This window comes from Cyclospora cayetanensis, unplaced genomic scaffold (assembly GCF_002999335.1).
Source record: "Cyclospora cayetanensis isolate NF1_C8 unplaced genomic scaffold, CcayRef3 CcayRef3_contig_110, whole genome shotgun sequence".
Taxonomy (NCBI): Eukaryota; Apicomplexa; class Conoidasida; order Eucoccidiorida; family Eimeriidae; genus Cyclospora; species Cyclospora cayetanensis.
The window spans coordinates 113,311-139,833 of NW_020312049.1; the positions used below are offsets into that span (position 1 = coordinate 113,311).

At 51.4% G+C, this 26,523-nt stretch overlaps 3 protein-coding genes across 3 annotated transcripts; 1 reads left to right on the forward strand and 2 right to left on the reverse strand.

The window, feature by feature from the left end:
• Positions 1 to 1,315: 1,315 nt before the first annotated feature.
• On the reverse strand, positions 1,316 to 4,393 carry LOC34621168. The gene is made up of 5 exons (XM_026334947.1): positions 3,960 to 4,393; positions 3,358 to 3,716; positions 2,747 to 3,252; positions 1,948 to 2,166; positions 1,316 to 1,528 (listed from the first exon to the last, which is right to left on the reverse strand). Exons 1-5 carry the CDS (start codon positions 4,391 to 4,393, stop codon positions 1,316 to 1,318), a joined length of 1,731 nt encoding a protein of 576 aa, XP_026190732.1.
• Positions 4,394 to 8,266: 3,873 nt separating this feature from the next.
• On the reverse strand, positions 8,267 to 10,536 carry LOC34621166. Its single transcript, XM_026334958.1, has 2 exons — positions 10,516 to 10,536; positions 8,267 to 10,387 (listed from the first exon to the last, which is right to left on the reverse strand). The coding sequence occupies exons 1-2, from the start codon at positions 10,534 to 10,536 to the stop codon at positions 8,267 to 8,269; spliced, it is 2,142 nt and encodes a 713-aa protein (XP_026190743.1).
• Positions 10,537 to 15,970: 5,434 nt separating this feature from the next.
• On the forward strand, positions 15,971 to 25,996 carry LOC34621165 (myosin-A). Its single transcript, XM_026334966.1, has 25 exons — positions 15,971 to 16,324; positions 16,507 to 16,853; positions 17,003 to 17,311; positions 17,426 to 17,533; positions 17,893 to 17,971; positions 18,110 to 18,292; positions 18,477 to 18,593; positions 18,762 to 18,897; positions 19,158 to 19,314; positions 19,455 to 19,637; positions 19,933 to 20,119; positions 20,275 to 20,480; positions 20,699 to 20,782; positions 21,528 to 21,843; positions 22,026 to 22,084; positions 22,228 to 22,353; positions 22,650 to 22,791; positions 22,984 to 23,040; positions 23,152 to 23,239; positions 23,484 to 23,781; positions 23,955 to 24,062; positions 24,377 to 24,482; positions 24,880 to 25,176; positions 25,352 to 25,506; positions 25,762 to 25,996. Exons 1-25 carry the CDS (start codon positions 15,971 to 15,973, stop codon positions 25,994 to 25,996), a joined length of 4,437 nt encoding a protein of 1,478 aa, XP_026190751.1.
• Positions 25,997 to 26,523: the final 527 nt, after the last annotated feature.

A 26,523-nucleotide genomic window follows, 5' to 3' on the forward strand; every position in this document is an offset into this window, starting at 1 on the left:
AGCGGCTACATCCCCGACGACAGGAGTTACCGCTGCATGCACAGCTCGACCATGGGTAGATAAGGTGTTGCCACGGAGTGGCGAGGCCTCCCCACGTGTAGCTGTCTGTCTGTGTCAGCAGATTCGTCTCTTGGAATTCATCTTCAAGGAGAAGCCCAAAGGCATCGCCTTCGCTCTGTGGGGCCAAGAGATACACCTCCTGTGGCTGCAAGGCTTCATTACCAAGTCAGGCTTTTAGGGGCCTGTAACGCACATCTAGATTTGTCATTTCTGCAAGAGTCAATCGTGCAGCTATTAGAGGCCCTTCAGGAAGCCGATTCGTATGGGCCGTTGTGGCCTGGCGGTTCTGTCTCCTCATCACCGCTGGAAACGTCTTTTTTCTCCATACACACTTACCCTCCAAGAGAGGCTGCTGCGCCTCTTGTTGAGTGCTGAAACTTAACTCTCTCTTTTTTCTGCTTACACAATTACCCTCCAAAAGAGGCTGCTGCGCCTCTTGTTGCGTGTTGAAACTGAACTCTCTCTCCTTGGTGGTGAGTGCCTAGCATTCAGGGTGTGTGGCAGTGTGCTTTCGCTGTCTCAGAGTAGACGAGGAGGCGAATCTGCTGACTTTTGACGACGGAACGCAAACTCTCGAGGTGGCCTTCGACTTTGGACACCGGCTTCAGCAGCAGCAACAGCCCCAGCTAAGCCAACAAGAGCAGCAGCAGGAGAACGCCTGCAAGTGTGCCGCTCCGTGCATGTGCGGGAGAAGGAGTATCTGCTGCAGCAAGCACGCTACCCTCTTCGAGGCTGCGCTAACCGCGAAGTATTGCGCGGTCTTCGTGAGGCCACATCCTGTTATTCTCGAGCACGAGGCCCTCGCCGAGTTCAGAGTGAGAACACGTTAATTCTGAACTGCCCTCACCCGCCGTATCGCACACGCATACCTTCCTAGTTGCAACATCCAGCCTACGCCCTAGCGCCTACCTACTGCATGGATGTCTGAGACTTCTTCACCCGAAAGCGTCGCTAGGCGGCATTCGTTTCATGGAAGCTCCCCCGCTCCCTTGCTGGCCATCCTTACACCTTAGGAGCAGCATTCCGACAAAAAATATCCCTAAAAACAGCTCACTCGAGCCGTGGACTCGACGTATTTTCATGTCTGTAAATACTCCTCTTTACAGCTGGAAAGACTTTCCCTCGCGCCCTCTAAGGATCCGAACGCCGAAGCGGAGTGGATGCTACACGTAAGCGTGCTGCTAGACTGACTGCTGCTCATGCGTTGCATGTTACCTACTGCGTAGGAAGCGGTGATCTCGTGCTGAAAAGCCAATTAGGACGACGCGCCCAAACCTCGCATGCACTTGCGCATGACCCTAATTTTCTCTGTCAATATTTCCCCAGGTTGCACATTTCTACGCGGCACGGCAGCCGCGACTGCCAAAAGCGGCGCAACCCCAAAGCTCCAGTTAATCCTCTTTAACAACCCCCCAGCCTCGAGAGACGGAGACATCCCAGCAGCGGAGGGAAGAGCCGTGCTTGCCCACTGCATGTCGACTGCTGTAACACAAAGACACTGTCGCACCGCTGACACGGCAGTCCTACCCGCTGCCTCTGCAGCACATGCTCAAGAGCTGCTGCTGCAGCCGCAAAGGCTCCCAGCAGCCTCAACTTGGCGCTTCTGCACAGTGCTAGACTCCAGTGAGAAGCAAGCGGAACGATGAGTATTGACATCGCTTGAAGCGTGCAAGTCCCCAAAACGACGCATGCAACTGGATGACGCGTGTAAACACCCATCTGTGCATACAAAAGGAACACTAGTGGGGTATAAAATCGCTAGAAACTTTAGCTTTGCGGCGCTGTCTCCGCCTCTCCCGTTGCGGCGGGTACTGCGGGTGCTGCTGAAGCTGTTGGTGGTGTTGCTCCCAGGGCTGCAGCTGCCTCTGCTGCCATTGTCGGAGCGGCCGCTGCTGACGGCTCCGTTGGCGCTGCTGCAGCAGATGGCAGGTCGGCCGCTGAAGGTGCCCCCTCCTCTGCGTGTTCTGTCTTGAGGGGTGCAGAGTTCTGTTGGGTGGTTGGCTGGTGTTGCTGCCGATGTAGTTCATTCCGCTGCGCAACTTGCTGCAACCCCGCGTAGATGCGGTTGAACGCGGCCACGTAGTCGTTAAAACGCATGACAACCACCTGAAACAACACCCCACGCACTGCCCGTTGTTGTTGCACCTGACTGCAACAAAGGAGTGACCCACCTAGCTAGCTGCGTTGGTGTACAAAAAGACTCCTCAAGGGGAACTGGCCAGCCAGTTCCCCTTGAGGAGTCTTTTTGTTCCCTCCCGAGTGCCTTGGAGCGTATCGATGGAGGGAAGCCTCCCTCGAGAGGAACCACCGCTTCTTACTCCTCATGAGCAACAAGGGGTGTCACGCATACATACAAAGGGGTACACTGGCAGACGACCCAGGAAGAAAAGACGGATGCAAACGGAGAGCAACAAACATGCTGTACAGCCACACCGAGGAACTCAGTGCACCCTACGTAGGAGGGAAAACAGCCACCTTCCGCTGCCATGAGGCATGCAGACCTTACCTGGTTCAAGAAGAATCGCTGCATGTTCTTGCCAATTGTGTTGACCCAGCTGCCCGGCTGATTATACAGCGCACAGTTGTCGAAAATGAGCTGGACGTCAGCGAGGAATGCATGGGGGTGGTTGTATGCCCCCTTCTTCAACTTGTTTCGAACGCACGACAGTGACATGGGCCGAGTCACCACATCGTAGTACCCTGGAGCCATCTTCCTGTCCACAGGTTTCTCGAAGATGTGTGCCCCCTCATACTTGCTAAGCCCACTTAGCAACGCGTGGGCACCCCCTTGCCACTGCTGCATGAGCGCCTCGCAGCGTCCAATGCATGCAGCCGCACTCAAGTCAACCGCCCCCCCCATCACTGGGCTGCCCCCCCCAGAGCTTCCAGCGGGAGCAGAAGGGTCGCTTCCTGAAGGCACTGGAGCACCTGCAGCTGTTGCTGATGCAGAGGCTGCGACAGGGGGCCACACAGCCAGGGAAGGAAACAACCGTTCGAACTCCTCAAGCTTCTCATGAGGGCAGTCTACCCAAACGTCGGGCATCTCGGCAGGCAACGGCTGATACTGCAATCTGTACTTCTTCCTCGGATGCATGTCCTCCCCCAGCCCCCCCAGAGAGGCACTCCCTAGGCTGCTGCTGCTCCTCCCGTGCACCTGCTGTGCATCCAGAGGCGTGGTCATGCTGCTGCAGCCTGCCACAGTTCCGACTGTAGCGACAGGTGCCGCCGCTTGCTGCTGCTGCTGCATCAACTGCTGCTGCGCTGTGGCTGCAGCTGGATCGAGTGCAGCTGCTGAACTCGGGGCCTGTGAGGGGTGATGCGTCACAGGGTTGAAGGTAGCCGATGCGTTCTTGAGCAGTGCGCAAATCTGTGTGTGATTGTTTCCCTTTGCAAAACTCCAAGCTGTGCGCCTCAGCGTATCCTTTATATTAGGGTCCGCGCCAGCCTGCAGGAGAGCCTTCACTGCCTCGATTCTGTTGTCTCGACTCGCATAAAAGAGGCAGGTTTGCTTATTAATATCCAAAACATTAGGATCGCCCCCCCCCTGAAGCAACACTACCAGGCAGCCCGTTCGCCCCTCTCGCGCCGCATAGAACAAGCACGTCTGACCAACGGAGTCGCGTAGATTTGGATCTAGTCCCCGAGCTAACAAGTATCTGAGGAAGCAGCAGAAACAGAAACAGCCACCGTCACAGCCTCTCCAACCCCACGGCCTTGTGTCTGACCGCACCAGGTTGCACTTCTGCAGTGTGCCTACAGCGTGTGCAAGAGTGTAAATACATGCATGAGTGTTTACATACACACCCACACCCACACACCCGCCCCGCAAACAAACATCCTCAAAGTACCACGGGAGCAGAAACCATGGGGGAGCACCACATCTACATGCACATACTTACCGGCATAGCTCGGCATGGCCCTCCCTTGCCGCATAAAACAGACAGGTTTGCTGCATACGATCCGTGGTCTGAGGATCCGCGACTCCAAACTCCTCCACCAAAAGACGCGTGACTTCTAGAGCCTCCGAGTCTGTACGACGCTGGGCCGCCTCGAAGAGCACAGTGGCATTGCCAGGTCCATCCGACAGATAACGCTTCGCCTGTTGCTGCTGCAGCTGCTGCAGCTGCTGCAAATGCTGCGCAGCGTCCGCACCGGGGGGTAGCGGATGCTGTTGCTGGAGCTGTTGCAAGTGCAGAGCCAGCTGCTGTAATAAAGTTTGCTTCAAAAGTGTTACCGGCTTAGACCGGACCATGGAGTAGAATGCCTTGTACGGGTTCGCACCCGGTAACCCCACGGAGCCGCATGCGCGGGCGGATGCGCCTCCTGTGGCCATCTTGGCCGCGTGTTGCTGCTGCTACGTTGATTGTTGCTGCTGTTGCCGCTGCTGCTGCTGTTACAGCCCCTACCCACGCTTCCCGAAACAGTGGAAACACGGACTCTCGATGCAGCAGCAGCTGAAGCAGCCGCTGCTGCAAGGGGAGGAACGCAGAGCAATCGCCACTGCAACTCCCTCCCGTCCACCCCGCTACGAGGGATGCCGCGTCAGCGGCAGCAGCGGGTGGAAAAGCTACTGGGAATATGTTAGAGGAAGTGGAGGCCTCTTGGAGCTGCAGGAAAATGGAGAACAATCATACCGACGCAGTGTAGAAATCGCGGAGGAGTGTTACTAGTGCAGCGGCAGCACCCCGGCAAGAGAGAGGCGCCATAAGGAAAGCATAAGGCGCCGCTCTGCCTGCATGGGCCTAACAAAATGACAAAAAAACCAGAGGGTCAATAGCAACAAAAAGGCAGCGCATGCGGCATGGAGAACCCGACGGTATAGGATGCAGGGGCTGCAGCTCCCAACTGCTGCTGCTGCTGCTGCCACTTCTGCTGCTGCTGTTTCTGCTTCTGCTGCTACTCTCGCGGTTAGCGCCCAGCATGACGGAAATGTTTTGCTTCTTTTATGCTGTTTTAGGATGCTTTTAGAGGGTACCTCGAAGGTACTGTAGCAGTGGAGAGGCCGCACGGCTAAAACACTGTCCAAGATCTTGTATCGTAGTGAGCAGACACACGTCACAACTCTTTCGCTCTCCTCAGCGCCCACGGGGTAAGTTGTCTACGTGTTCTAAGGGTCTTTAGCTCCGCTCACCCTCAGGGGTCTTATCTTACCTTTTCGCAACCCCGTTCGCTTAAGACTAGGGAACAACAAGGGGAACAGGAAGCAGGTCTGTGTAAGGAAGCTGTACATTCGAACCAGAAACCCTTCAGGCCTCACACCTGTTCTAATACTGCCATTTTGGCATTGCTGGTTTTTTTCCGCTTGTGAACAGTGCCAGCAAGTGGCTCACAAGCCAGCGTACAGCAATTATGAGCATCGTGGGTGTATAGTCAGGGCGGCAAGAGGCGTGCGGCAAACGGCCTTAAACCTGCTGTTTCTGTGGCTGCTTTTTAGCACTTTGTTTCTATTTCCACTGCTGTTCCTGTGTTGTTACGGACGGCTCGTTTCGTTGGTCTTGATGTTCCTCATTCTCTACGCTTAAGAGGCACGAAGTGTTGACGGCAGAGCTCAAGATGCGTTTTTTGGCAATACCTTCCACGCTAAAAATGTTTGCCGGCTAATTTTCCCTGCCACGGTAGGGAACTACACACGGCAAAGAGAGGCCCCTGCAATGCTCAGGCCAATCATAAACTGCCTGAAGCTCTCCATGTGTGAGGCGTGGGTACTGCGCGAGCGTTGTTCTACCTTTCCTAAAGTCAATCGCTCAGATGAAAAGATGCAACATCGCTTAGTAGTTGAAACCGTTTAACGGTGCATACTCTGTTGGTGGAGCGCCTTCCCTCAGCTTGTGCACAGTTGCTACCCCTTGGGAGCTTACTGTAGTTCTTCCCCTTCTAGGCTCTCCATCATGAAAAAGTCTTAGCCGAAAACCATTACAACGCTTGATACAGACTTGCCGTTGGATGTCCTGTCAGAAGAGCTTCTCGCTCGCGCCCTCAACCCCTCAGGGTTGGCGGCATAATGAGAGTGACAGCTAGGTTGCGATTTACTGCACCGTCAGAGCATTCCAGGCGTTCGCAGCTGGCTGCACGCCGCATCTGGTGTACACTCACATAATGTTGACTTTCGCAATATGGATCTAAGCCGTCTGGAGCAGACAACCGGGAGGGGTAATTCAAGTAAAGTGTCACATCTTCAGCAATCCTAAATTTTCGGATTTACTATGGAGTGCTGACGTCCAGGTTAGCGTGCAGAATGTATGATCGTGCATATTTATATATTTTGCGCCCGTAGCACCTTCACTCAGCGGGTTTTGGAGGTATCGAGGGTCATGCTGGCTCCGCGTTTGTTGCATATTCTGCCAAGTCGTGTTCTGTGTGTGTCGTTTGCTACACGTGCATGTTGTCTTGCAACGAGCTCCCTTTCCATTAAGCCCACAGCCAGAAAGTAGCCATGAAAGTGGGATTCACGCGATTACACCAGGGCATGAAAGTACTGTACGTGAATAAGGAATACTGCAAACAGTAACATCTGTGCCGTTATGCGTCACTGCAAATTGGTTGCGCCTTCTCATGATGCGTAGGTTCGAACAGACCCGCTGGTAGGCCTAGGGCTTTGCGATTCAGGCAATGAGTGACTCCTGGCGTCCTGCTTTTGCCCTCTGTAGGAGCAGCCCTGCGCTCTCGGAAATCACAAACATCACCTAGCGTATGAGCAAAAAACAGAGCTGCTTGTCGAACGGGGCAGAATTCCTGAAGCTGCGTCCCCCCACGTACCACAGTTGAGGTCCCTTGGCGATGTGCATCGCCAGAGAGCGCCCATCACAGCGCAAACCACTTTTAGCCCTCGAAACACCTCAAACTCCAATTCCTTTTTCGATGCACCAGGCATGCACCTTTCGCCCAAGCAGTTGCACCTCTAAGCCGCAATTAAGCTGGACTGCTCCCGGCGCGTGGTCCTTCTAGCTCGCTGTGCATACCCCTTAACCTTCAGCCGCCACTGAGATCTCTGTGTGTCATGGGGGCCTAAAGGAAAAATGTGCACACCACGCCCCCATGAGGGGCTTTGTCTCCCCCTGAGCAAAGCCGTACTACAGCCAGCAGGCCAGCTTATTTTCCGTGGGGAACTTCTCCTGCTATTAAGACACCAATGGAGATGTCGTGCAGCAAGTCGATGGGGCCGAACAGCAGTCGCCCCCAAGAAGGCGGCTCCGCACCTCTTGTCACATGCTGCTCGAAGAGGCAGCCATCCTAAGCTACCTGCTCAGGCCCCTAACCTGCGTTATGAACTGGACAAATTCAGAGTCCTGTGACCTAGATTTTTCAACGAAAGGAATGCAAGGCCTCCACAGGCGTCGTGCGAAGCTCGGGTCAAATGCCAGGGATAATACAATGCCATAACCAACGGGCGAACGCTGCTCCAGCGAAAGTGGTTCAACAAGCACATCGAGCCCTCTAGAGTGGCACTGCATTGCAAGAGGCCTCTTAGAGTGCCTGGAATCCCAAGCCTCAATACTGTGTGAAGTTCTGCACACAGTTGCAGGGGCCCAAAAAGCTCTGATAGGCATGAAAGCACTACCATTACGAATGAAGACCTCCTACAACGCCATCAGCCTTCCTATCCCTTTCCCCGATACCACACAGCTGCAGCCGAAAATCGAATGCATGCCGTGGAGCTGATACGTCGTCGCGCCAGCCAAAACTCTGGCCCGAGACGGGAATGCCACAGCCTATGCGGGTACAGTTCGCACAAGCAGCACTACACACCCTAAAGGGTCTGTTTGTAGGCGCGCAACCTGTGGCAACAGCAGCGACTGCCATACAGGCTCTTTCTGATGGAAGGCCTCCGTGTTAAACGGTTATTGTGTAGCAGTAAGACGCATTGCGGAGGAGGGTTGGGGCCTACTACGGGCCTTGGAGAAGTCATGACACTCTCAAGTTTCTCCGTCAGCTCCAGCGCCCTCTCTGGAATAGACGCCCTGTTAGACCTACAATTCTATTTTGGCCCCTACCGCTTGCTGTATTGCCGCCGCTGAGGTTTATCTACATACACTGCAAGGAGTCGAACGGCAAGTATCTGCAGAGAGGATGAAAGGAGGCAGCGCCTTCTGGACGTGAGCGACAAAAGGCACATCCACAATATGAAAGACTCTGGGGAAGCTCCTTATTTGCAGGCGACCCCCTGGTTGCTATGTGTGCTACCTCCCCTGCCACCGCTCAATCTAGTCTATCGTGTGCCTGTCAATCCGAACGCAGCCAGGCGCATGAGGCCAGCGGCTTGTCTCTTGATATCCTGCCTCAGCTGCTCCCTGGTGCCCTCAGCCACCATCTTGCGCTCCTGCCGCTCCCTTTGCTTGAAAATATACACATCCACTTCGACAAGCTGGGCGGAAGCCGCAGATGCAACGGCTAGCAGGTGTCTCGCGCTATTGTAGATGTCGATCGCGTTCTCCAGTCGATCCCTCAGCTCGGATGCACACGTCCTTGCACTCATGAACAGCCCGTCAGTGGCCGCACTTGCGGCAGCGGCCGCAGCCTGGGCATTATCAGATCCAGGGATCCCACCAGCATATGCGTTTGGAGAGGCACCCACGCAAGGAGCAGCATCAGCATCATTTGTAGCCGAAGAGGTACTCGTGGCATGCTGAGGGGGTGCAAGCTCCATCGCTTCCTCCGTTTGATCTACAAGGGAAGCGATACCGCTCTCGTTGCCAGCCTCTGGCCTCTGGGCACTTAGCTGGAGCTGCTCTCCGCTGTAGGTTGCCTCTCCATCAAAATCCTGCCGCTTTTGAGGGCCGATACTCCACAGGTCTGCTGCCTTTGCTGCTGCTGCTGCTGCGCCTCTCGCGGCATAGTGCGCTGCGGCTGTGGCGTCCAGACGCTTGTGTGTCTCCAAGATTGCCTCCATCTGCTGCTTCGCCTCGTGTTGCAGTTTTTGCATGGCCTCCAAAAGGCCCTCTGCCGAAATCGCTGACACGCTTTCAGAGTTGGTATCCCCCTCCTTGTGCATCACCAATGGGGGTTCCGAAGACCCTTCCTCCTTCTTCAAGAGACCAACAGACAAACGAATAGCGCCTGCAAGTTCTAGAGCCGCAGAACGCAGCGTGCCTGCCGAGGCCAGCAAGCGATCAAGCTGCTCGCTGGAAGAACACGGCGGCTGCACTATTTGATCTCCCTCAGACAAATCTGCAGCGTCAGTGTGAAACGTCAGGAAGGAGCGGAGACTTGCTGCGATAACCCGCATGCCCTCCAGAAGCCTTTCGTGATGCAGCTGATGCGCCAGCAGCAGCCGCGACTCCGAGTCTGGTGCCTGCAGCCGGTCCAACTGCTGCAAGAGCTCTCCACAGAACGACCCCCCTTGCATCGCTGCCCCGTCAACAGACTTTGCTATTCCTGAGGCTGCTTCCACCAACAAGGCTAGACGCCTGCGGCTCTGATTGAGTCGTTGGAGCAACGGCAATCGCTGCCGCTGCAGCCCAAGCTGCTGCCCCTCCAGCTCAACAAGAACCGGCTCCAGGAGCGCCTCTAGGGCGTGCCTCGAATTCTCGAGGTCCTCTTGTGCTGTAGACCTATCCCCCAGAAGCTGCAGCACTTGAAGCAGCGCTGCACGAGCGGAAGCGGCAAAAGCAGCGTCGGCAGAAAGCAAGGCGGTCGCAGCAGCCGCACATTCGGACAACTCGGCTTTCAGGCGACGAACGGCTGCCATGGCGCAAGCGTCTGACCAGCTGAATAACTCCTGAATCTGCCGCTTCATCTTCGCCATATCCTTGGAGTGCCGCCGTGCCTGTCTATCAAGAATCGCAACCAAATGCAGCTGCTCCCTCTGGCCATCTTTCTGCTGCTGCTGCTCGTTCCCGAGTCGCTGTACCTCCAGATCCTCAGCACCCTCGTTTTGTATGGAAGAGAGAGGCTTGTGCCCCAGAAAAGTGAAACGCAGCCGTGCTGAATCTACAGGCTTGAATGGGATCTCCGGAGCTTCCTGCTGCTGCACCAGCCGCTCAGAGTCCTTTCCTGCGCTCTCCGTATCTTGTGCCGCAAGAAACTGCGCGAAAGCCTCCCTGGACGCCTTAAGCCTCTCCTCTAAGCGCTGTTCCTGCAGCTCGTGCAGCAAAGAGGCAGCGAAGGCATACGGCTGCAAGCACTCATGCGCTTCCCACGCCTCCCACGCCTCGGCCAACTGTGGCGTCAGCACCTGCCCCCGCTCCTGCTGCTCCAACTCCTCGCGCTCTGTCGGCGCGCGCACGGCGACCTTCTTATTCAGAGCCGCCACGAAGTCTCTAACGGAATTCCGAATCTGACGTATCTGACGCATGACACCCTCTGCTTCTGCTGCAATCCGGGCTTTCTCCTCGCACGCGAAAACGGAGGCAAATGAGTGTCTCTGCGGGGGATATGTTTGCCAAGACTGAGAATGCCGCCTTTTTTGCTGCTGCGGCTGCGGGTTTGGCTGCAACAGAGAGTCCTGCTGCTGCACACCTGGAGACTGTGACGACGCATCCTGCTTCGAGTCTGCTAGAAACTGTCGAGATGTTTCAGCCTGGGGGTCTCCTAGAAAGTTTTGCGACGTTGTATCCTGCTGCGGAACTGTTCGAAGCCGCAGGGATGTTGTATCCTGCTGTGGCAGACCTGAAAATCGTTGCGGCGTGTCGTTCTGTGGGATGAACTGCAACGGTTGCATCAAATGCGACTGCTGACCTGAAGGTTTCTGCCACGCCATCAGCCGGGACTGCAGCAGCGATTGTGGCTGTTTCAGTCGTTGCTGATCTTGTGTCAGCTGTTGGTACAGCTGCTGCTGTGCTGTGCCTGACGTTGCATGGATGGGTGGCAGCGGCTGCTGCCCTGGCGAGTTGTCCGTTCGGTAAGAGCGCTCCGCCGGATTCGGAGTTGCTTCTGGCTGTTTGAGGCTAAGTACGGGACCAAGGGGCCTCCCAATAGCTTCATTCAAGTGCCTTATGGCGTGTGGCCACATGCTAACAAAGTCGAGGTCATTTTCAGCCGCTGCGACGGGAAGCTCCAGGAACAAAGCAACACCCAGGACGAAGACGATTCCTGCAAACACATGATTACGCCTCACGTTGATGCTGCTGAAACGGTGCTTCTTGCTGCTGCCCCAGCTGCTCCCGTGAAAACCGTGGGAGTGCCCCAGGCCCGGGAGGCGCGCAGGCAGCAACATCTGGAACGGTTCAAACGTGACGGCGTCACTTGTATATCCGTTGCATGCGTCTCGTGGCTATTGTCTTGAAGAGGATTCCAGTCGCTTGACCCTCCTTTAACTGGTAAACAGCAGCCGTCCTGCTGGTGCTGCTGCTGCTGCATCGAGCGGCGTGGCGCTTCCGCCACAGCGAAGCCTTGGAGCAAAAGAAGTCTACGCTAAGTCAAAAGATACCATGGAAATGTGTTTGCCGCAGTTCTACAAACACAAGGTCAAGCAAGTGATAAGCCCTGGCTCCAGGCCTAGCCTATCTGTGGGGTCTGGCCAATTCGGTTCCTGTGGCTCTCGCGGAGCATACAAAGGACAGTAATTGCCCCTTTCGAACTTCGAAGGACCAATTCAAGTCCAAGTTTGAGTTCAGTGTCGAGCTTTATCAGTCTCAGATTCAATGAGTCTGCGACTGAAAATTCAGCGCTTCGCTTAACACGTGCCCAGCCTGGCGGCATCCTGGTTTATACAGCCTCCCTGTGGTACCAAAGACACAAGGCCGCTACGGCCCCTGCACATCTCATAAGTAATTTTGCCGCGAATGAAGCAATATAAGAATAGTGAATTCCTTTGCATTAGCTTTACACCATAATAGGTGGTAATCGGAGACTAAAGTCTTATTAGCGACGGTCTAGGATTGCTAGTTGTACGTAGCGTGTCGCTGTGGCAGGTTTCTACGAAACATCGTAAATACGCTTCTGGAGACCCAAGCAAGGCCCATTCTGCCCAGTCCCTGGTTCATTGCTTCTCCTTCATAACATCGCGTTGGCAAGTATTGCCACGCCACAGTCGAAATGCAAAAAATTGTTCCGAGCTCGTATGCCGAGGCTGAGAAGCTGGCATTTGTGGACTTGAGGCATAAGCCTTAGTGCATAAACGTTGTGCATAAATTATCTCTGACTGCTAACATCTGAGACTTCAAGAGACAAGAGGCACAATGGCTAAGGGACGAGAGCTTGCTGGGGAAGTATTGGAGGCTAGCAAGCGAAACCCCAATCCCACAGCCTCTTATGAGCCGTTCTTTGAATAAAAATCCGAGCAAGAAGATATGACAGTGAGTCCAAGTGGTGAGAGGGGTTTTATATCTTGTTAAGTGAGAGTAACCCACTTTTTTGGAAGAATTCGAGCACATGTTTTTGAGCGTTTCCTACGATTAGGACCTCTGTGTAATGAATTGCTGCCCTCTTTCAGGTGGCCTCTCGAAGTCTCCAAGCTTATAGGCCTTCACTAAAGGCTTCTCGGATGGAAAACGCCATCTCTGGCATATGCACAAACTCATGTCATGTAATCCAGCCAATTCCATCAAATAATCAGCACTGGTTCATCGAGCCGAGAGCAACAGAGATGGACAGTCAGGCGAGGACCTCTCCACGTTTTCACTTTTTGCTTACCCGAGCCCTAAGATGAGTGTTAGCTGATAACGAATAATGCGCCTGTCTGCGAATATCATATTTCTTGGGCAGCACCAAGCACATTTCTAGACAACTTGGGAAGCGATGAGCCGAAAAAATCCTTTAATGAAATGTGTCTGATGCCCATAAGGCTTTTTGCTGAAGTTTATCTCAACACATTCGTTGCCACTACGATGGTATAGATGTGTAGCAACGCTTCCTATGAATGCTCCCACTGAAGCAGTGACAAGCATGCTGCCTTCTAGGCGCTAGAGTTATCTTTTGGAGTTACAATGTTTGAGTTCTTGAAAATGTTCGGCGCAGAGTATCGGCATTTGAGGCTCTTGGGTGCCATACGAAACAAGCGCTTGCCAACAATTTTCTCCCTTGAAAGTGTATTGGGTAATTGCATGGCAAAGGTAGGCTCTCCAGCTCCGAGTGTTCCATTATTCTTGGCTATTGCTTGACTACAAGCACATGATGTGTTCCTGTAACGCAGTTTACGGGAAATTGGTATTTTAGTTGGTGCTCTCTGCGTTCTTCTTGGAGCTCCACACTCCTTCTAGGGGCTCTAGAATCCCTTTAATGGCAAAGCAATCCTTCAGAAGTTATGCTGTGAAAACATGAACACGAGATGCTGATGTCTGCTTAGAAATTCAGCAAAGAAGAATGGAGCGATGTAGACAAATAGTTCTATGTGAAATGATCATGCATCGACTTCCTGGCAAGTTAGCCTGAAGGCAGGTATGACGATCTATGCTGGGAACCTGTAGAAAAAGCCATGGACTGGGCATTGGCAAGCAGCATTGTTTTGAGTAAAGAGCAGACAGTATATACAGGATTTTTAGCTGTGACGTTAGTAGCGGCGCTGAAACTGCACAGACCTTTTGCACGTTATCACTCACTATTAACTTCTGAGAACTCAAAAAGTGAGATACACTAGGGATACGGGATGCCAGCCAACATAAATGGGTGAGAAGGAAGTTCTTATGTTCTCAGATGAGAGTCAGGCCTATACAACTCAGGATCACCTGTTACCGCGGCAACGCTCCTCGACCACTGGTCAACAGCGATCTGTAGTTTTCTTTCTGGCTCGAAGTATGCATATGGAAACTCGAGATATTCTGTGCCGTTGGCTTCCGTTTTATGCCTGAATTATGATTTGCACCTGCACAGAACAACTAGTATCGTCACTAACAGCTAGAAGAGCCAGCACAATATGAACATTCCATTTTGCATTGGGTGGTAGAGACCAAGCAGAAGCCATGGGATTTGCATAGGGAACGCAGAGCTGCACTTCGAATCCTGCCCCCCAAACAACTACGTGAGACTGTGATTTTTGTGCTTCAACGACGATATTAGTCTTTTTGAGATCAGCTGAATCGTACATTCAGAGAGACATAACACGTCTAGCCAACTTCAAGGATTCAACTCTTGGCTCCTTGTGCATAATTGTTGTTCACAGTTCCTTCGAACACAAAAACCGTAGTTGCATGTACATAAGATCTGCTCAAGTAACCATTCTGCGTGCATCTATATCTGAAAGTGCATTGATCCTACTGTGGTCAACACAGGGATACCTGCAGCCTTAAAAGACGATTAAAACCAAAGAACAGGTTGTTCCCGCCTTTATTCCAAAGATCTTCCACTCTTCTTGCCCCTAACCCACGAAATTTCGGTATGAAAGAACAGACAACAGCATGTGGGAAGTAACTGCAGCCTCTGCAGTCCTAATGGCATTCGCGAATAATTACACAAAATATCTTGCTGTACTGTCGCGCATTCGGGATATGTAAGTATTCCATGGTTTGGCGATTCCTCTAAATTTATTGTTTTTGCAGAACGGGGGTACTACTATACTGTACTTATTAAATACGAAGTAAATAGAATATCGTAGTTGTGCTCGTACAAGTGCAGCTTGGCCTGCAACGCGGGGCGCTGGACCTTGCATGTATGCAACTGGACTGTGGCGGAGTCCTCGAAGCGAACAGATGGGCACCGGATGCCTAGCATCTAAGGCGATGGGCTTTCCAGCAATGAAGGGCGGCTCCTTCCTTTGATTTTGTTTCTGCGAGCATTGTACGGCGTCAGATAGATCGGGGCGTTCGCGATGTGTGAGTTGCAATGCGACCATTCCACAGTTATCCATAAACTCGCTGCAGCTAGACAATTCTGGCGGAAACTTATGAGGGGTCTTATGGTCTTCCTCTAGGATGAACAAGACAGATTACCAGTACCGATACTGAGGCCGTTTTTGTAAAGGACAAACAACCACGTACTGAGTGCCTGTTTATTATTAGTCCGCACGTTACCACAATGCAGTGGTGTATTGGCTTTCGGGTACGTAGATAATGACAAAATATGCCTTCACCTGAGACCAAGTTCTTGAAGGCGAGCTGCCGCTATTTCGCCAAGATACGGAGTGCCCGCAAGCAGCCCCAACAATTAGAAGTAGGCAATTTTCTTAGTTGTACCCCATTATATGTAAATTAGAGGAATGAATCTTATAGGATTTTTTGTAAACTTACTCTCAAGCCGACTGTTTCCATGAAACACCCACGCTCGTTATAGCGTGGGACTGCTTCGTTCGAGCTTGGTTTTTCGATCAAGACACAATGCAAAGACCCACCGAACTCAAGCCGAAAAAAACAAGCCAAATATATTTATTGGAAATGATTGAATCGAAGACGAAGTTACTCGAAGCTTCGCAGCTCTATGTCACCTTTTTCCACGAGCCTGTGTGGAAGCCGGTGCTAGCGAAAAGCAATGTGTAACTTAAATGTCCAATTCAAGTTCAGAACTCGGTGTAAAAGTACCTTCAAGCAGTGAATAAATAAACAATACCCTACAGTTGATCGCCATTGCAATTCGAGCACCCAGAATCCTGTGTGCTGCTAGCCCTGTTCACTTAGCCTTCAATCCTTATGCGAGAGGCGGCAGCGGCCACGGAGGGAAGCCCTTTTGCCATCCGAGCTTGGTTACCTCCTGAGAGTCGCTCAAGAATTGAAGGCTTTTTTGTTTTTTGAATGCTGTGGCTCCAGCCTGCATTCGGTGGTCCTCAGTGAGCACGCTGTTGCATGCCAGAGCCTAAGGACCACCGGATTTCGTCTGGGGGACCGGTGGACTCCTGTTTCCCCCCTACCAAATCTGTGTGCTTAAGCCTGATCATAGCGATTGGAACAAGCGATATATCTGAAATGCTATGAAGACGGGTGCTGTACCCCATGGAAGACTTGAATTGGCCTTTCGAAATGCTCCGTGCAGCGGGCATGCGATGAACGCATAGCTCCGCACGATCTCTCCAGCACACTGCCCCCTTTCAAGCCTCTCATCTGGAAAAATGGCAACTAAGGCCGTTGGGAAGAAGGCTGGGGGTCCCGCTCCCAAGCCGAAGATAGAGAGGAAATACTCAGAAGTGCAGCTCGGGGAATACCTGATTGGCTCTCAGGTGTGGATAAGGGATCCAGAGAGGGAGGAGCTGTATGCTCTGGCTAAAGTGACTGCTATCTCTGGCACATCATTAACCGTGGAAGTTGAAGGAGCGGGAACAAAAACTGTCGAGCAGAGTGAATGTCTCAATGCGAATGTTGGCATAACGGCAGAGACGTGTAATGATCTCTCCAAGATTCCTCATGCGAACGAGGCGGCGGCGTTGCAGATCATCAAGGAAAGATACGTCAGAGATATGATCTACGTATGCAGACAGACCCTTTTCTCGTTTAGCAATTTTGAAAACGGAGATATATATTGACTCGCACTTCTCGTATTGATGCGTCTATGGGACTATTTTTATCTATTAACATGGTTGTGTAAGGCTGTGTGAAGCACCAGAGAGACGTGTGGTAGCATATCTGCGATTCCTTGTCTTCCTTGCAGACTTATGCAGGACGCCTGTTGATTGCAATGAACCCGTTCAAGGCAATTCCTGGCTTGTATGAGCCAGGAACACTTACCCGATACCAAAATTGCGACACATCCCGAGGATTTCCAACGGATGTTCCTCCTCACACTTACGCATTGGCCCAGTGTGCAATGGACTTAATGCGTTTGACCAAAGAAAACCAGTCTTGTGTTGTTTCAGGAGAATCAGGGGCAGGGAAAACCGAAACCGCAAGGCAGCTCATGCAGTATTTTGCCAGTGATAAGTCTGGTGCTGGAGGCTCAACAGTTCAGGATATTATTTTAGGTGCAAATCCTGTGTTAGAAGCCGTAGGAAACGCAAAGTGAGGCAGTCATGTTCTTGCATAACGCAGGTTGAAACAATATCCAGTTTTCTTAATCCCCGGTGGTAGTAGTTACTTCTAGGAGACATGCTTTTCTACTTCTGTTATCAAATACAGATTTTTACGTTTTTTTGGTGCGTTTTCCTTAGGACCTTACGGAACAACAACTCATCGCGCTTCGGTCGATTTGTGAAGCTGGAAGTCGCGCCGACGGGGGGTATTCACGGCGGATTAATAAACAACTATATGTTGGAACTGTCACGTATTGAGTTCCAGGGTCAGGGAGAGCGTAATTATCACATATTTTACCAAATGATAAAGGGTCTTTCGGCTGATGAAAAGAAGCAGTGCGGCCTGAAGGGGCTTGAGGAGTATGAGTTCCTGAATAAAAGTGGTTGCTACGAAGTAGAAACTGTGAACGACCTCAAGGAATTTGCCGACGTTAGGAAGCAGCTTGAGTAAGTGCTGCGTGGCAGAAATACCTGCGTGTGATATGTGCACTACTTCAATCATACCACTCTTCTCCCGGCTTGGACGTGCTCTCTTATACGGCTGATGCATGTTCTTCACAGACTTCTCTTCACAAAGGAAGAACAGCTCGCGTATTTCCAAGTCTTATCGGCAGTCCTAATGTGCGGAAACATCAAGTTTACGAATGTACAGGCGATGGGAACGGACAAGTGAGCTGTGACACACTAACACTGTTGGGCATGGCTAGAACCAACAGACCTGTACATTTGTAGTGTCTCTGTCTGCCCTGCCATTTTTGGCCGATCTGTTGAATGTGTCCTTATCATTTTCTTTACAAAATGCATTTGCTTGAGGCAGTTGGCAGTCTGGTAGCCGCCTTAAATATTACTTGGAAAACAATTTGTAAAGGCAGCAGTAATCCCATTCTAGAATACATTGCGTAGAATTGTGCTTGACTGTGATCCATAGAGTTCATATGGCTAGTTTTTGAGTTCCAATGGTGTAAGGGATGTGTTTTGGCTTCCCGGTATAAGATTATGCTTATTACGATGTTCTACTATCCGATTAGAGCGGGGAAGTTACAAGACGAGACAGATTTTGACCAAGTTGTTTCTCTACTGGGTGTTGACAAGGCGGCACTGCTTGAGGTAAGTCTGGATTCTCATGAATGCGAATAACATTCTAGCATCATATCCTGTCTCCGTTATGGACAAGGCGAAACGTATTCACATCCTGGCATAGCTTGTACTACCCACAGTTGTGTGTATTTTTTGCAATTGTTGAAGGCCATAACAGTAAATGTTGTGGAAGTCCGAGGAAATATCATTAAGAGCCCTCTTTCTGCAGAGCAGGCATCGGTAATGTGCCGCTCTATGGCGAAGGAGGTTTACAGCGTTTTTTTCGATTTTATCGTCGAATCTGTCAACGATAAGATCAAGTTTGACCACGAAAACAAAGTTTGGATTGGAGTGAGTAGTGAAGGCTTGCCGTGGAGAGCTAAAGGAGGTGTACCAAAGCAAGAATATGAATGGCGAGGCGCTAGAAAATGCATGCTGCTGCAGCAAGCTATGCAAAGCTGAAATTCTCATCCGAATTTTGTACGCAGTTCCTGAATTACCGTTCCATCGTTATGTGCGTTCCTCTTGTTTGTAGATTTTGGATATCTACGGCTTTGAATTTTTCCAGCTTAATAGCTACGAACAGTTCCTAATCAACTACGCAAATGAGAGGCTCCAGCAGTTCTTCATTCAGCAAGTATTCCAGGCAGAGGTAAATAGGACCCTCAAAATAATAAGAAGGTTCAACAGACTCGGGAGTAAATGAGTATGCTAATTTGCCTTACTACCTTAAAAGCCAATTTCGGCAGAATATTCACTATACCCAAGGTTGTTTGCTCATGGGGTGAGAGCTCTCTTCAATTCATTTATGATGACTCAGAAAGCTGAATACGAAGCTGAAGGAATTGACCACTCCATGATTGTGTATTCGGACAACGCATCTGTGCTAGAGGTTTTCGATAAGCCCAAGGCTGGTATCTTTGGTTTCTTGGAGGAACAGTGCCTAATTCAAACTGGTAAGGCCACCTGATCCACTTGATACTGGTAATGTAGTCTAGAAATCTCTGGTTGCTCCTACAGACCACCCTCGCAGCTCTTCATTGCTAGCTTTGGAGTAAAAGAGAAATAACTGTAGCGCTCATTCTGAGGGCTGTACAGCGTGATAAACAAGCGCTTTGTTGCTTGTTGCATCGTCAAATTGAGGGGTGTCCACATGTCGGGGGATTCGCGAGGCTCTAACTTTGAGTACTGATAGCTGTTGGCTGTTACATGGTAGGCTCAAGTGAATCCTTCACCGCTGCATGTCACAAAAGCATAAAGAACCCCAACTACGAAATTCCCAAGGGAGATTCTAGGATTACCTTTCGCATCATCCACACTGCTGCTCCTGTGCTCTACACGGCAACCGAGTTTGTTCCTAAGAACAAAATGCGGTAAGTCTGTAGTGAAGAAGCAGAAGCAGTGTATTCGTATACACGCCTATTTGCGTCATATTATATTTTTGGCCATTGTACCAAATGCGTGTATGGCGCGGGGGTTAACTAGTGCGTGGAGCTGCTGAACCTTTCCTCAGGCTTCCGAATGAGCTTATTGCTGTATTTAAGGCAGCAACCAACTTGGCCATGAAGAAGGCATTTGTGAATGTAGAAATTCCAGATTCAAAAAACATGAAGGGCAAATTTGTCGGATCCAAGTTCCAGAAATCGATGAACAACCTAATGAACACTTTAAAGTCATCCCGGGCCCACTTTTGCAGGTACTTATTCCCAGGCTGCAGATTTTTAATGTGCTGACAATTACATGGATTTCAGAAGTCGCAGGGCAGCAAACGAAGTTTTCAACCACAAAAATAATGAAGAAGGCATCTGGGGCCTTACCTATGCGCTCAACAGGTTTATACCGAACAAAGTATTAGAAAAGTTGAATTTGAAGTGCACAGTGAAGCAATGCGAGATTTCATTATGCGCAATTGTGGGGCTTCTGGTATGCCTTGATCACCACCAGAGCTTTAGCATGAAGCTGTGGCTCACACCTTTTGTCTTTCTTTATAGGTGCATAAAGCCCAATCAGGTGAAGAAGCCCCAAGTATTTGAAACGGAAAGCACTCTTGGGCAGCTCATTAGTTTGTCAGTGTTGGAGGCTGTAGGGATCATCCACAGAGGCTTTGCCTACCGCGCCTCCTTCGCCGACTTTGTTAATGACAACAGCATTCTTCTGCGGGTCCTTGGGGCCAAATTGGTAAGCTGTGGCTGCTTTAAATCAGTGCGCCTTAGAAGGCCAGCTCAACTTTAGCTTCGTTGCCCAGTGTTCGGTCTTGTGAGGCAGGTCGCCGCATGAGGTGACCATCTGGGGGCTTGAAACGCAGGGTGCCATGGGATTCGACACTTGCGCAGGAAGGGGGAGACGATAAGACTGCTACAACGACTATGCTGGAGAGGCTAGGTGTTCCGAAGCAGGAGTATCAGCTTGGTAGCTCAAAGGTGTTTCTACGCAAGGCCGGGTGGCTTGTCATCGACCAGTATTTCAGGACTGTTATGGCCAATCTTAAGCCGCTGATTATCAGGCTCCAGTCGATTTACAGAGCGAGCAAAGCCCGGTCGTACGCATCTCCCTCAACATGATGTAGATTTGCGATTCTGAGTGTAACGCCTTCATATAGTGTTACAACTTGCTGGGCGGGTATACTGTGATGTAAATGAGCCATGATAGCGCGCTTGCGCACAAGTTATTGGATGGTAGGGGAGAGTGCACAAGTTTTGCCCTAGATATGGTATATCACAGGACTGATCTTGTATGCTTTGAACTGTTTTTTTTCAGGCAGTATGTGCAGTTCGCCTCTCGCGTCGTGAGAATTCAGTCTCTCATGAGGCGATATGACATTCGCAAGACACAGTTCAAGAAGTTAGAACTGGCCAAGACTTTCCTTGGGGCAATTTACACGATGAAGCTTTGTCTGTGAGCGACGTAGCCCAAGCAACTCTACATCAGAAGAATATGTGATGTTGTTGCTTCGAAGCTGGACTGGCGGGAAAGATTTGTAAATCCTTTCCTCTTTTCACTTCCGTCTGTGAGGCTTCTTTCAGGCTGCATAGCAGAAGGGTTGTGGCGGCAACTCAGATTCAAAAGGTGTATAGGGGGTACAGATCTCGCAAGCAGTAAGCGCAGCACTCTGCTTCAATTCCAGAAAAATCATTGCTTTTTGTACCGTACTTCAGCCAGCACGGGCAAGAGTGCGCCAATTCTTTGTGACGAAGAGTAGTTTTTGCGCGTCACTGAAAACACTACGCAGTGGCAACCAACGGATCCAGATTTCTAAGAGTAGTATTCATTACCGCACTATCCACTTGCGAGCTATTGCATTTTCGGCTGCAGAACGGCAGCAATTACTCGGAGGGCGAAGATGGGAAGACTTCTTGACCAAGCGCGCCGGGTTTGTCTTTAGGCCAATTATCGGCATGCTGCGCTAATCACACGTATTTATGTATTGACATCATGCGTTTACTGTACCTTTAGATCTTTTGATGTTGGCGCTGCGCATGTGTTTTCGTTGCCGTGCCTGTCTTTTCCCCTGGTGCTTTGCATCCCTTGTCGCTTTGCATCAGAAGCCGATCTCTGGGAGCTGCAATGGTCCCTTTCTTTTGCGTAGTGCTAATGAAGGTGGTTTACGCAGCATAGGCAACATGCATGAATGTTCGCTGTGCTTATGGCCCCAGATTACATATGCGGGAGTGACCGGTTTGCGATGGAAACGGACTGCGCACCGTCGCAAGGAAGACCATGCAGCGAGAGTGATTCAGGGCCTCCTGAAAATCGTGCGCGCAAAGCGCACCTTGGCGGAACTTAAGGAACAAAGGAGAATCAACGCGTTTGCTACGAAGATCCAGGCAGCATGGAGGGGATATGTGTCTCGCTTAAGGCTTGCATTGATGAAGTATTTGACACCGTATGCAATAGTGATTCAGGTAGGCTCACAGATGTGCTGTAGCTTCAAAACGGAAAGTGCATGACTGACTTTCTGAAGGCTTGCACCTGTAGAGCGACGGAAGCAACCATTGCACATGAAGGGATGTACCCAATGTGTCTCCACCTGATGCCGGACTGGTTAGCAGTCTCGTCTTTGGTGCTGTGCTGGTGCATCCTGCAGCGCCACTGGAAGGGTTATCGCGTTCGGCACGGCGCATTTTACGCGAAGCATGCGAAAATGTAAGAAACTTCTCAGGACCTGCGATGTGCACCTTACCTACTTTGCAGCTGGTTGCATGCTGCGGCCCGGGCAGTACAGCTCGATACCACTCCTTCTCACTCCGTATGCCTTTGCCTGTTGGACTGCTTGTGCCTGCTCCCAGCCTCGATAAAGTCAATACTGGAATCCGTGAGGACCAGGCTCGGCTTGTTATCCAAAACGCTGCCAGGACCTTCTTGGTGCTCCAACGATTGCAGCATGTCACACAGGCTGCTTACACAATGCAAAAGTAGGTCGTGCGGGGTATGCTGGCTGGTAGATGAAAGAGTTCAGAAAGTTGGCAAATGGATCATACTGTGGCAGATGGCGTCACTGCTGGGGCTTGCACGGAGGGACACGAATTGGTGTTTGGCTTAGCTGAAATTCTTGGTCTTGTACTTTGGTGAAACAGAGGTGACTACTCAGTTGGCAAGTCCTCTGAATGTGGCCTGAGGTATTCTAAAAGGCGGTAATGAAGTCTTTTTTGTGGGTTGAGCTTATTGTCTTACTCATAATCCGCGGCCTTAATGCTTGCATTTGCATCAGATTCCTGCTGCCTAAGCTGTTGCGACTCCATGTCTCGCGCGCACATGAAGCAATCGTGCGAATCCAAGCTTGGTGGCGAGGAAATAGAGTGCGCCGCATTCTACAGGAAGAAAAGCTTAAGTGTATTTTGTCACGAGAAAAGGTGCGCTCAAAGGATGCATTCGGAAGCGCTTAGATTAATGGTACAAACGTCCCGTGTCTTTTTCTCATTTGCCACAGCAGCCGACCGCAAAAGTGTTTTTGCTGTATCGTCAACATCCTCCCGTCATGCTGCCCTCAGGAAAGGGCATCAAGAAAAATGCTGCGTTTCACGGCTGTTGATGCGGTGCCTCAGGTCCTTGCAGACAGGAAGACACTTCGGGAGTGTGCAGTGGCCATGGAACTGATGAATGTGAGCCTTATTTAGTCAGTTAAACCGGTGCGCCCTGGAGAGCTCTGCGGCTTGCATGCGAATGCAATGTACCTCTGGCGAATCACCGGTTTTCTTTGGCATTATGTACAGGTAAAGGAGCGCCTTGGCCTATGCAGCATTGGCCTGCAGCTCGTGCATGTTACGGCGAGTATTGAAGGGGCGGAGGTGTATCCGACTGGTAAGCACACTACAAACGGCAGGAGTACGCCTTGGGCTCATGTGCCGAGGTGCCTGCTCAAAAGTGTATCCCAAAGGCGGGAGAATCTGCGCAGCTAAGCGCGCGGATTCCAGACAAATTGCTACACCCAAAGCATCTGTGTTAAACACGTGAAATCGTTCTTGAGCAAGGAAAAAGCCGTAATATGATAGTTCGATAGGGGCATTGGATCCGGCCTGCTAGCGGTTGGTGTGCGTTAATTCAGAGTGGGCTGAAGGCATTCGGCGTTTGCTCGCTTTCAACGGCGAGGCTTCTCTTTCACACATTGCCGTTGGCGCCTTCCATACCGTGTTGGTATCGGGTGCTGGCTTTGTGTATTCATACGGCTTGAACGATCGGATGCAGTTGGGGTGTCCTGAGGAGGGGGCGGGAGTGCCCCTCCCAAGGCACCCCATTCGGGGCCTCATGCAGCCCCTTCGCGTGCAGGAGGTTTTCTGCGGGGTTGATCACTCTGTGCTCTTAACGGAGCAAGGCAGTGTGTTCGCCTGGGGTTCAAACAAATAGTGAGCACAGAGCTGACCACACAGACGTTTGAACGTGAAAGCTGACGTTTGTTTCACGTCGCTAGGCAGAAAAACGGTGTGCGTCGTGGGTCAGTGCGAGCATGCTCGAATGCTCTTATTTTGCACATGATTAGACGCAGGAGGCATCGTGCATGTGCTCTGTGTCTGTGCAGTGGACAGTGTGGATGCGCTCCGCGAAAGGCTGTGGTGCCTCGGCCAACACGGCTGCGATTCCAGCATCCCCGAGAGCTCAAGGAGGGAGCCCGTATAGAGACACTCAGGTACCTGAACTTCGCGAGGATGCGAAATTTGTCGTAGTGTTGAAGCGACTTGGGCAGACCTTCAAGGGCCATGCAGCACTGGGAACCTTGGGCTGAAACATTTGCGGTAGCCTCTTCCCGCACACAAACGCGAAGCGGTCGTCTAAATAGTCTACGCCGTGTCTAGCATGGATAATGCACTGACGCAAGCCGTGCCTTGGTTGCTGGCTAGAACTTTGTTGAACGGAGATACCAGAAGTGATTGCTTTTGCAGAAGACTGAAGCGGGACCTCTAAACTCGTGTGTATCCTGGAGTTCTGCGTTGTGTCGCGTAGCGTTGGCGGCTACCACAATGCTGCTCTGGACGAAATGGGGAGAATCTACATGTGGGGCCGAGGTGATCATATTTTCATTAAAGGAGTGATCAGCGACGTCCCGCTGGTAAGCGACCCATGGTGCTGTACAGGTAGAAAAGAAACCTTTATGCCCGTCCAGCGTAGAGACACTAGGTGCATGTTGTTCGAGGATAAAAGATTAAAAAGGACCCTCTCCTCTCCCCATTTAGGTGTTTACAAAGCAGAGTCCAAGCGCAGTCAATCGCTCAAATGAATGGGGGCAGGTCTGCCGATAAATCTAAGGGGGTCAGAGGCAGTCGTGAGGCTGGGGCGTGCAGGGAAGCCTGCGTCTTTCTGTGTTCGGCCACGATTATTTATTCTGGCATTGAGGAAGCCTGCGACTTTCTGTGTGCGGCCACGATTATTTATTCTGGCATCGAGGAAGCCTGCGCGCGGCAGCCTGACTGCGTGTGGAACGCTGCTGTCTGTGGGTTGCCTTGCAGCCTCTTTGGATTTCGCTGCCCGAGTTGTGTGAAGGCCCCCTGCCCATATCCGTCCACTGCGGCCTTGGAATGACGTTTCTGATCTTCATGGATGGTACGCTGAAAAGCTTTGGGCGAGCCCCTAACGGCCAACTGGGCCTTGGAAAGAATTCTAGGAGTGAAAGGATTCCCCAACGAGTCAGCATTCCAGGTCATGTCCAGCAATTGAGCGTCGGTTCGAATATGACCGTCGCGCTCAATACGTCGGGGGAAGTCTTCCAGTGGGGAACCTTCCTTCTTTGGGATGAGGTGGAGGAGGTGCGTCTAGACGTGAATGAGATCAGCGCGCTGACGTTTCGCCATGGTGGTGTTTCGTATGTACACCCTGACTGGCTTGCAGGGGGTATGCTTTTCCCCCGCTTTCTTGCGGCGCCGCACGCAAGCGCAGGGGATGTTTGCCTCTGGCGTCTATGGACGTTTTCTGTGTGCGCAGGTTTGCATCAAGGCGCAGACCTTCGAACCCATGCCAGTAGATTTGATTCGGGCAGGCCTAAGTGCCTCTGTGCTTAGCGTCGGGGTTGGTTGGTGGGAAGCCGTGGTACTGTCGGCAGACGGAAAACTCTGGGCATGGAATTTCTTTGAGCGCGCGTACGTCGCTTTGCTCTACATGCCACCTTCCTCCTCGGGCGTCCCAATCCCCTACATGCTTAACACTATATAAATATATATATATATATATATATATATAGATATATGCACATGCCCCTGCGCCTAGAACTGCTCTCTGTACCGTGTGAAGTTTCTTGTAAAGAAAGGATACACCCGAGGGGCCCTGCACACTGGGCTCCACGAGCAGAGCGCAATGGGCTTCGGTTCCCGTGTGGATTTGATGCGACCCTACAGAAACAAAGAAACCATCGCACCCGCGCTCTATCAGTACGAGCTGGCTGAGAAGCGCACAGCCCGCAAGCTGCACGTCGTATCCTCCCCGCTGCTGTGCGCCGTCCTAGCACAATTCGCGTCTCCAAAGGAAGAGGCAGAGGCCCGCAAGGCCCTAGGGGCCCCTCCAAGAGTCATGTGTAGCCGTAAGAACGACTATCCTGACTTTGAGAAACAGGGTTTGATTCGGGAAGAGTGATTTGAAGCCCACGCTCGTCCGTCCGCCCACCAGGGTGTTTACAGATAGGCTGTCAGAGCACCCACAATTTCCGGAGCGCCGAGACGGTGTAAGACACGGCGCAGCCCCCGCCAACTCGGCCTGCTATAATGGGCAAGCCTTGGCGGCAAGTAGGTCGTAGGTGAACGCAGGGAAAACACAGCCAGCAGTGGTGTCTTCTACGCTTTTACAATGAGCGAGGCGCCTCTCTGCGCCTGCACACTTTTGACGGCGCACCCAACTCTATCCTTCTTACTTGAATCGATGTATCCTTCTCACTTAAATATATGTGTTCCTCTTTTCATATAGTGGCTACTGTGAGGAGCAGTCAGTGTGCAGTTGGGCCTGAAGGTGCTACACAGTGAGAGAGAGAGAGAGAGAGAGAGAGAGAGAGAGAGAGAGAGAGAGAGAGAGAGAGAGAGAGAGAGAGAGAGAGAGATAGAGAGCGAGAGAGAGAGAGAGAGAGTGAGAGAGAGAGAGAGAGAGCACACGTCAGAGCTCTAGACAAT